Consider the following 11,073-nt stretch of genomic DNA (forward strand, 5'->3'; position numbering starts at 1 on the left):
GCAAATCACTTACTGTTCCTTAATATTCTTGCATAGATGACCTCGAAAACTTTTTCAACTGAACTGAAAAGCACCACAGAGACGAATGACGGGAAAAAGAGCGATGGGTGGGTCCTGATGATGAGATATGATCAGAGCTGGCGCGCCCAATACGCTCACTACGCTCGCAGCGTAAGGCCTCGCGCGACCCGTTACGTCACTGACGTTGACAGTTTAAAAAAAGAAAACCGCGAAATGATTTCATTGTTTATTATTGATTCCGTCACACAAAACGTGAAACGTCCAATGTGAAACGACATATTCCCTGCGGAAACGACAAAAGAAAAAGAAAATTCATGACAATGAGCGACAAGAACAGCAGTCAGGTAGGCAACGTAACTCCTCTGTTGTTACGGTTATGCTTCCACCAAGGACTGTATCATTGGCTTCCACTCATTGTGGTCCTTCTTCTGTGGCTAATTTCGTATGGAGCAGAAGTGTCAATGGGCTTTTGTATTGCACAACAATGCCGGGCTAAAAAGTGCCCAGGTCTTCGATACAGTCACATGTTGTAAAAAGGGGGATTAACGTTTTACTGTTGTTTTAAAAGGTAGAAGTTGTTGAGAACCACAAGCTGAGCGTTTCGTTTAGCTTGTGCAATTAGTTCAACCGAATCAACAGGTAGCCGAGGATAGAGAGAATGTGAGAGCAAAGGGTGGTGTTATCAACGTTTTACTGTTGTTTCGAAAGGTGTACTAGTTGAATCATAATCTGACGAGCCGTTCGTTTAGCCGATGAAACGTCAGTGCAGTCGAAGCAGAAATAAAATCTCTCTGGTCGAAGCAACGAAGGTGGGAGAGAGAAGGGGTGCCCTTTCTCTGTGTGTGTGGTGTGTGTGTGTGTGAGTTTGCGCGCGCGCTGTTGTATGCGTGGCTGCCTCTCGGTTGTTTAGAAACAAATATCAACATACACAGACATTGATTTTGGTTTTGACAGGCGCTTAAGATTTGTGATAAGACGTCCGTGCAGTCTAAGCAACGGAGGAGGAGGGAGTGTGAGAGAGAAGGAGTGCCGTGCCTGTGTGTGTGTGTTAACAATAGCAAGGGGGCGCGGCTTGCTTGGGTAGACTAATACATGCAGACCTTTGGTGAATGACTGAAACTTGTGACGAAGGTGAATCACAATAATGTGTGATAACATTCATAATAACACATGTTATATAGCTAAATAATTTATTTTACATATGAGTTTCTTATCATAGGCCTATTCATTAATTAAAAAAAAAAACGTTTTAGACCACCAGATTACTAAAGGCAAGCTACTAGGGGGCAGGCTATGGTAATTTTAAATGCAAACAATTTGATGGAGCTACATCAATTGAAGCCTTAGTTATATTTTACAGGCGCTATATGCTTGTTTCTGGCCAGCTCAGACTCCAGTCAGTCAGCCAGTGGAGGGCCAGCACAATGTTCAGGTAGTAGGGCCTACACAGATGAGCCAGGTACACCTGCAGCTGATGAGGTAGTCGCATGTTCAGTACAGCCACCGTTGTCTACATGTTCACAATCTGTTATGACATTATTGATGTTTTTGTCTCAAGAGAGCAGAAAGAAAGACTTTTTAATTAAGCTTGATTTGAGTCAAATTTTGTGTCTGTGGTTCGCGTTCTGCTGGGGGGGGAGTGGGGTGGGGGGGGGGGGGGGGGGGGGGGGGGGGGGGGGGGGGGGAGGGGGGGGGGGGGGGGGGGGGGGGTTATTATTTATATTTTTGCCTAGGGCCCCATGGAGGTCAGAACCGGCTCTGGATATGATGAAGCCCAATGCAAATTTCCTGCCACAGTAAATGCTTACAGACAAAACACGTAGTGTTGCTGTGGTGTTCCAACACCAGGAATATTATTTTGTGATGTACTCTTATTTTGGTACTGGTGAACAAGGTATTCTTATTGGCTGTTCTGGGGGGTACAAAAGGTACTGCGCCTCTAGGCGCTCCCTCTCTCCAGCACCTGCCGTGTTAGGTAGTGCACAGTACGTGGCTATGGTTATCAATAAACCCAGTAAGTGTTATCTTGCATATCCGCCTTCGTGTTCTTCCAGTTGTCTGCTTAAGCATTAATTAACTACGTGTGTAGCAATACACTACAGTTTGGCGACGAGGATGATGGGATGTTTAAGTTGGAAGACACGTTAGCATGTCCGGCAGCGACAGCGAGGCAGGGGTTAACGACGCTGAGGAAAACCCCGTGGAGCGAGAAGCACCGGTGGTGCACGAGGAACTTCAAGTTCAACAACCACCACCAGCAGAGCTACAGAGAGCTTCGGCGCGTGAAAGGACCGTCGAAATAAATATGGCGTTCGGTAAGCCAGAAGACTTCCACTTCGAGGAAAGTGAGGAAAGTTTTGATAGTTATCGTCAGAGGCTAGAGCAGTACTTTGCAGCTAATGGTCTTGATACCACACAAGAGAGGACCAAGGCGGTTTTTCTAACTGTGGTAGGGAAAAGGGCGCATAGCTTGCTAATGGATTTGTGTGCTCCAGCAAAGCCGTCTGAGAAAACTTATGCAGAGTTGGTGGGACTGTTAGAGAAACATTACGTTCCTGAAACCAATTTTATTGCTGAAAGATGCAAATTCCACGGAAGGAATCAAAAGGAAAACGAAACTATCAGTGAGTACGTTGCTAGTCTGAGGAAGTTAGCCGCCACATGTAAGTTTGGCGCATTTTTAGAGGAAGCATTACGTGATAGATTCGTGTGTGGTGTTAAGAGCACTGAATTGCGGGATCGCTTGCTCAGCGCTGCTCACACCATGAAAGACAAAGACTTAACGTTGGCGCTTGCACTCGAAAGAGCGCTTGCATTTGAAGTCACAAAGGACAGTGCGCAACAGTTTTCACAGAAAACCTACAAGGCGAATGTCGTTGATAAGAAAGCCAAAACAAAGGCTACGGAAAAGCCTACAGCTAGTGGAAAGTCATGCTATCGTTGCAGTGGCAAGGGCCACATGCCAGATGACTGTAGATTCAAGGATGTGGAGTGCCACGAGTGTAATCGAAAGGGGCACATCGCGAAAGCATGCCGCTCTTGCAAGCCAGGAGGAAAAGGGGCCGCGTAGTCAGCGACGAAGGGACAGTGCCACGCTCTCAAGCACGCGGCGTGCCAAGCCATGCATTCGGTGAACCAGGCACAGTGCGACGCTCTCAAGCACGAGACATGCCACAGTGTCAGCGCTCACAAGCAGCAGGCGAGCCGTGGGTGCAACGCTCCCCAGCGCGAGAGAAACCCTGATTCCAACGCTCCCCAACAGCGCAGCAGTGACCATCATCTCCAGACAGGTGGTGGCTGTGCCAAGCTGCAGCTCCGCGACGGCGCAGAGCACGACTGTGTGCCATCCAAGTGCACAGTGGAGGAGTCGAGCATCGACACCAGTCAGACTTTTGATGGTGGAGGTTTGGACTTGTTTGCAATGGACACAAGTACAGGTGACATTGTGAAACCATATAATGTGTATGTGAGTGTCAATGGTGCTAAAGTGAAAATGGAGGTTGACACTGGCGCAGCCGTGTCAGTGATATCTGAGGGTCTGTACCAGCGCAGGTTTAAGTCAGTGAAACTTAGCCCAGCTAATTGTGTACTGAAAACCTACAGTCAAGAGTCACTGAAATTGATGGGAAAATTCACAGCAAAAGTGAAATGTAAGGATGTGACCAAAAAGCTAGACTTGCTAGTGGTGAAAGGGAAGGGTCCTGCCTTAATGGGGCGAGACTGGATTAGCCAGCTACATCTAGACTGGTCAAAAGTCAACAGAGTTGCTCCTGAAACGGTCGACAGCGTGTGTACCAGACATGCGGCTGTATTCAAACCTGGTTTAGGAAAGCTCAAGGGCATTGAAGCAAAGTTACAAGTAACTGAGAAGGCCGTGCCCAAGTTCTGCAAGCCGAGAAATGTGCATTATGCACTTAAAGAAGCTGTGGAGAGAGAATTGGCAAAATTAGAATCTGAGGGGGTTATTTCGCCAACTAATTACAGTGAATGGGCAGCTCCCATAGTCTGTGTACCCAAAAAGGATGACAGTGTACGGATATGTGGAGACTACAAGGTTACGATTAATCCTTGGTTGAACGTGGAACAGTATCCACTACCCAGAACCCAAGATTTATTTGCTAAATTAGCTGGAGGTCAGCAATTTACCAAACTTGACTTATCACAAGCTTATCAGCAAGTGCAATTAGAGGAAAACTCAAGACGTTACCTCACTATAAACACGCACAAAGGGTTGTACCATTACAACAGACTACCTTATGGTGTTGCCAGTGCGCCTGCGATTTTTCAAAAGATAATGGATCAAGTACTTCAGGGCATGGATGGTGTTATCTGCTATTTAGATGACATATTAATCACAGGAAAGGATGCAGACAGTCACCTAGCTAACTTGGAAGAGGTCCTTAGGAGACTAGAATCTCACAATCTCAGAGTAAAACAAGAGAAGTGTGAATTCATGAAAAGCAGTGTGTCTTACTTAGGACATGTCATTGATGCACTGGGCATTCATCCGATGAAGGAAAAGACAGATGCGATTCAGAGAGCCTCAGTTCCGAAAAATGTGACTGAGCTCAGGTCGTTTCTAGCACTGCTAAACTACTATGGGAAGTTCATTCCTAATCTGTCTACTTTGATTCAGCCCATGACAGTGCTACTGCACAAAGATGTTGATTGGCAATGGTCAGATACATGTCAAAAAGCATTCGAGAGTGCCAAGCAATCTCTTCAGTCAGACAAGTTGCTAGTACACTACGACCCTGATTTACCGCTAATATTAGCATGCGATGCTTCTCCGTATGGAGTTGGTGCTGTAATCAGTCACCAAATGAAAGATGGAAGCGAGAGACCGATCGCCTTCGCTTCAAGGATGTTGACAAAAACAGAACAAAACTATTCACAAATAGAGAAGGAGGCTCTTGGTTTAGTTTTTGGCGTTATGAAGTTCCATGAATACCTTTACGGTAGGAAATTTCTGTTATTGACAGATCATAAGCCTTTACTAAAAATCTTAGGACCAAAAACTGGAGTTCCTACTCTAGCCGCAGCGAGGATGCAAAGGTGGGCTCTAATCTTAGCCGCATATACCTATGAAATCCAATACAAGAGATCAGAGCAGCATAGCAATGCGGATGCGTTGTCTAGGTTACCTGTGAAACCAAGCGTGAATGTTGCATCTAATCCAGTGTACAGAGTTGCATATCTTGAAGATTTGCCCGTCACAGCTAGAGAAATAGCTAAAGAGACCGATAAAGACCCTGTGCTGAAGGTAGTTAAGCAACTGGTGTTGACAGGATGGCCCAAGCACATACAGGATGAAACACTGAAGCCTTATTTTCAGAGAAAGTATGAGCTCACTGTTGAGGATGATTGTCTATTGTGGGGATTACGGGTGGTAGTTCCAGAGAAATTGAAGGATAGACTAATGTCTGAGCTTCATGAACATCACTGGGGGATAGTTAAAATGAAATCCCTTGCCAGAAGTCTCTTCTGGTGGCCCACATTAGATGAGTGCATTGAACAAGAAGCGAGTAAATGTAGTGTGTGTCTGCAACAGCGTAGCATGCCTGCCACTACACGTGTACACACTTGGAAATGGTCTTCTAGTCCATGGGAGAGAATACACCTTGATTTTGCAGAGGACCACAAGCAGATGTTCTTAGTAGTAATGGATGCTTATGCTAGATGGCCTGAGATCATTCCCATGCATACTACTACATCAACGAAAACAATTGAGGCACTGAGAACCTTGTTTTCATCTTATGGTTTACCAAAAGAAGTGGTGACAGACAACGGGCCCCAGTATGTGTCGCAAGAATTTGAGTCTTTTCTTGCTAAGAATGGAGTGAAACACATTACTTCACCTGCATATCACCCTGCAAGTAACGGTTTAGCTGAGAGATTAGTGCAGAATCTTAAGAAATCACTTGCAAAGAACAGAGCAATCGGTGGTATGACACTGGAGCATTGTGTAGCTAATTTTGTGTTTGGTTACAGAAACACACCCCACACAACCACAGGCAAGACGCCATCTGAGCTGTTTCTAAGGAGACAGGTGCGAACCAGGTTATCTCTCATTAAACCTGAGTTTTCCCAAAGAATGCAAACTGAAACTGAACCAAACCTTCCTCGTGTTAGGTCTTTTACTGTTGGTCAGCAGGTCTTGGTAAAGAATTACAGGGGAGGGGAGAAATGGTTGAATGGTGTCATACGTGAAGTGTTGGGTCCTGTGACTTACAATGTTGAAGTGAATGGAAAAATTGTGAAAAGACATGTAAACCAAATGTTGAGCACTAAGGCAAACCCTGCTCAGTTGACACAAGAGGATTCTTGTGCAGTTTTGGACTTTGAGGAGTCCGATACAGAGACTGACATGGAACAGCCTATGCCAGTGGCTGTGGAAGCGCAACCCACAGTACCTTCACCAGCGCCAGTGGTGGAGCGCCGTACGCGTCCTGTGAGAAACAGGCGTCCTCCTGACAGACTGAACTTGTAACTGGAAATGTTGAGTTGAAAAAAAAAAGATGTGAAAAAGTGGAAAAGAAAATGTACTGAATGTGTACTGATGTTTTCATGTTTGTTATGAGTTCAAGCACTAATGTACCTTGTTAAGGATATAAAAGAAATGAGGTATTGAAAAGTAATAGAAGAAGAGGTTATGATTTACAGGGGAGGAACTGTGGTGTTCCAACACCAGGAATATTATTTTGTGATGTACTCTTATTTTGGTACTGGTGAACAATGTCACTTCTGGTGAACTTACGTCACTTCCGCTTCCGGATCAAGCTATTCCCGTCGAGGAGCTACTCGGACGAAATTAAGTTTCTTCTCGTTTTTCTCCTAAAAGCTTTGTCTGAAACTTACAACTACAAACAACTGATTCGATGTAGTGTTACTTTAGCGTTACCTTGTTATCACTCTTACAACAACATAAGCACATAGGCTAACCTCCCCACCATCCAAATAGATTTTTGCTTTCCACCAGGCTAGCCTACATAACTTTTTTTTTCGCGCCGAGCCCTACTCGGCTTTAGTTTCACCTCACCTCATAGTCAATTTTGCAACACTACACCAACTATCTCGCAAAAATAACCTTTTCTGCTGCATCCGCAGACCTAATTATGGCCAACTCTACCTGCGCCTGCAGTGATCTAGCTAATGCTAACGAAAGACTAGCTAAAGCCAACATGACGATTGAAACACTTAGAAGTGACATTCGCCGGCTACAATGCGAGGTAGTCATAAAATCCCATAACACCACGTTGAAACACCAAACCAGTAATACTAGCGCCAACCTAACTACACTATCTTTTTTCCCCAGCCACAGCAAACACCAGCCGAAGTCCCCCCCGAATCCACCGTGCTCCACTCCCGCGCGTCGTAGCTGGACGGAGGTGGTTAACGGCGGCAGGGGAGTACTGCAGAAATGTTCACCACCTCTAGTGACTAGCAATCGTTTTTCTGTACTTGACTCAGTCATCGATGCAGAAACTGACCCTGTCCCCCCCTCCCACCAGGTGCCCAAGCCTCTACCACAAAGAGTGCGACCCAGAAGCCGCCGGACCCTAGCTACCCCCAGGCAAATCACCCGAGAGCAGCCTGCCCATTCAGAACCCCGGCGACCATCAACAGTCCTCATAGGATCTTCGATGGTTCGCCACGTAACCCTACGAAACGCCCAGACGTGGTGCCTACCTGGAGCTCTCGTAGCCGATGTCCAGTCGAATGTGCCGCACGCGCTGTCACAGTATCCTACTGCCACAACTCTCGTCGTCCACGCAGGCTCCAATGACATCCGGCTGCAGCAGTCTAAAAAACTTGAGTCCGATTTCCTCTCCCTTATTAATACCCTTCGCAGCACTGGAAAAAAATACGCTATCTCAGGCCCCATCCCCTCTGTTTGTTTCTCTGCCTTCCAGTTCTCCCGAATCCGCCAACTGCATGTCTGGCTGATGAGACACTGCCGCCAAGAAGCCATTCCCTACGTTGACAACTTCTCCGCTTTCTGGAACCGCCGAGACCTCTTCGCACGAGATGGAAGGCACTTAAACAGATCTGGCGCTCGTCTCCTCGCGACCAACCTAGAGCTGACCCTCGAAGCCCATCGGTCCTTGGATTGACTAACAGGTGTTTCAAATCCAAAGCACTACACCAATTTAGACACTGCGTGCCCAACAGAGAGTACCCCACTAGCTATCCACGCTGTCACTACCCGTAGGAAAGCTCGCAGATATAGACCCTCTGGTTGTGTACACAACAACCTAATTACGATTGCACCTGAACGCATAAACAATAGCTCTACTACTTTGAATGTTAATGCTGCATTACTTAACGTGCAGTCCTTGACCAACAAAAGCTTCGTAGTAAACCAGCTGGTCTCGGACAAAAACATAAGCTTTATGTTCCTTACCGAAACATGGCTTAAAGACGACGGGGCTGCTACTTTTATTGAGGCTTGCCCTTCCGACTACAAATTCCTTCACGCCCCGAGACCAAAGAAACGAGGCGGAGGCGTAGCCATACTTTTCTCCAACAAATTTAATTGTACTAAGATGAATCTGGGCTCTTTCTCTTCATTTGAATACATGGCAATGAGGGTCCAAGCAAACCTCAAACTGATCATTATTGTTCTGTACCGTCCACCGAAATTCTCTTCGTCATTTCTATCTGATTTCTCCACCTTCATGTCGGACGTACTTACTAACTATGACAAAGCAATAATTGCTGGCGACTTTAATATCCACGTAAATAAATCAGATGACGCAATAGCCAAGTCTTTCTTAGACACATTAAATGGATTCGGTCTCGTCCAGAATGTTACTGAACAGCCTACCCATCGAAAAGGCAACACACTTGACCTTGTTATTTCACATGCACTTGATATCAACAATATATCGGTCACGGACGTCGGCCTCTCCGACCACCACTGTGTGTTTTTTGATTTTGACATTTCAACACAAATTAGCACACCCAACAATATCATTCACAGACGACGCATTAATGCCTCTGCTGAGCTTAAGATTTCAGACCTCATCAAATCAGGTGACCTACTAAATGGTCACTGCACACCTGATGGAATGGTTGATAGCTTCAACAACAACTTAAGAGGAATTCTAGATAACATAGCTCCAATTAGAACGACGACAAGAACCAGAGCTAGGTATTCACCTTGGATGAATGACTCACTTAGAGCCTTAAAAAGAAAATGCAGAGTAACCGAGCGTCTTTGGAGGAAAACTAAATTAGAAGTCCACAGACAATCCCTTAGGGATGAGATCTCCTCCTACAATAATGCGGTACGCTCAGAGAGAAAAGCATATTTTTCCAAAATCATAACAGACAACCAGCATAATGCGAAAGTTCTTTTTTCCACTATTGACCACCTGCTTAATCCAACACATAGCAATAACAACCTAAATACGGCATCACATGCCAAGTGCGAGGAATTTGCTAGATTTTTTAATAAAAAGATTGCCGACATTAGAGAAGGCATCCAAGGTGGAAACGCAGCAACCTCTGTCGCCCACTCAGGCGATACACCGAGGGGAGGGCAGGGATTAAAGTTTTCCGTCGCTACGACGGATTTCCGTCAACTGGATGTTCGTTTGGACGGATTTCCGTCCGTATAATTTATGTCAATTAATTCACAATTTTTACTTTCCAACTGAACACAAATCGAGAGCACTCCTGGTCATGAGAAGGTGACAAGAGGTGTTTGGTGTACGGATTTAGTTATACACTCCACCACTGGTGTGATAGGCCTACAACAGATTCACTCATCAGTAGTTTTGAGCCATTCCCGTTCTTCCAAAAAAAAAAAAAAAGAAGAAGTACAGCACCAGCGGTGAACAATTCGGTGGCGGTGCAGCGCGAGAGACTAAAAAAAAAAAAAAATAGCCAACATTGTTGCTGATGGCAGAAAAGAAAATAAGTGTAATACTATGTCTTTAAAGTGCAATGACAATCGTTAAACGAGTTGGACTGAGATTCCAATATGGGCTAATAATGCATATGCATGGAATGCATAGCTGGAAGAAGGTAGGACACGTTTCCATTATCGTTGCACCTGCCGGGGCAGATTGTTAGAAAAAAAGAATAGTGTACTTCGACTGCGCATGATGTCTTTTTCATGAAGGGTTTGCATTTTAAGCATTGTGGCTTTTACTAACATTATTCATAGCCCCAATGGGACGGCTATCATTGGCAGCTAGCTAGGATACCACGCGTTTCATCCTCAAAGTTTAGCGCGTTTGACTGGCTGCGTAAAAGGGCTATGATAGAACTAGCTCTAGTTGTCTTTCTGACAACGGATACTTTACTGTCTCATCTGTAATCATAGCAGATTAACTTTGTTGTTGCCGATATATATTCAAGAAATAAGTTAAACATGGGTTGCATTTTACAGGAGTCACTGTTGCTATCCCAGGCAGAGCCAATATTTTATGCCACGTCTTGTTCTGGGAAGCAGTGTCCTGATGGGTGGACTCATATGGTCGATAAATGCCGTTTCGATGTTTGTTTCACTTTCAAGGCTTGTTGTTGGCTATTGTTTGATGCTATTTTTGCTAACTGGAATAGTGTGCAGCAACAGTTGTGTGTGCGTGCTTGTTTTTGAGTGGCTCAACGTCTGTGTCCATCTTCTCGGACTTTGCGTTTCGTTTGAGTTCAGTTATTTGCGCACTGCGCACAGGGCTGATGGGTGGGCGATTTGCCTTGATTCGAGTGGAAAGTTGCGCGACAAGCTTGGGAAAGTGTGTTACTTTTGTTAAACGATAGACGTCTGGCTGTGACTGTGTCGTGTCTGCGTGCGTCGTGTCAGCTTGAGAGAACACGAGTGCGTGCAGGAATTGGGGACGTTTTTTTATATATATATATCAATGGTAAGCGTGTGCCTGGCACCGCACATCGAGAGGCAAAAAAGTAGCCATAGGTTTTCAAAACGGTAGAACACAGAGGCAGACTACCGTCCGCACCCTGTTTGTAAACGTCAACAAGTTGTTCGTAACAGGATGAATAGTGAAAAATGGTGAACAACATACAAATAACCAACAACTAGTT

At 45.3% G+C, this 11,073-nt stretch overlaps 2 protein-coding genes across 2 annotated transcripts in view; one reads left to right on the forward strand and one right to left on the reverse strand.

Annotated features, from left to right (window-relative positions):
- LOC134440089 (phospholipase A and acyltransferase 3-like) overlaps nucleotides 1-64 on the reverse strand; it is a 28,595-nt gene extending 28,531 nt beyond the window's left edge. The window contains exon 1 of the mRNA XM_063190023.1: nucleotides 14-64. The gene's annotated coding sequence lies outside the window, so the exon portion shown is untranslated. The remainder of the gene's footprint in view (nucleotides 1-13) is intronic.
- Nucleotides 65-2,170: 2,106 nt separating this feature from the next.
- LOC134440016 (uncharacterized protein K02A2.6-like) lies at nucleotides 2,171-6,744 on the forward strand. The gene is made up of 3 exons (XM_063189942.1): nucleotides 2,171-2,366; nucleotides 3,141-3,452; nucleotides 3,849-6,744. Exons 1-3 carry the CDS (start codon nucleotides 2,171-2,173, stop codon nucleotides 6,509-6,511), a joined length of 3,171 nt encoding a protein of 1,056 aa, XP_063046012.1. The 3' UTR covers nucleotides 6,512-6,744.
- Nucleotides 6,745-11,073: the final 4,329 nt, after the last annotated feature.

This window comes from Engraulis encrasicolus, chromosome 23, assembly GCF_034702125.1.
Source record: "Engraulis encrasicolus isolate BLACKSEA-1 chromosome 23, IST_EnEncr_1.0, whole genome shotgun sequence".
Classification (NCBI taxonomy): Eukaryota; Metazoa; Chordata; class Actinopteri; order Clupeiformes; family Engraulidae; genus Engraulis; species Engraulis encrasicolus.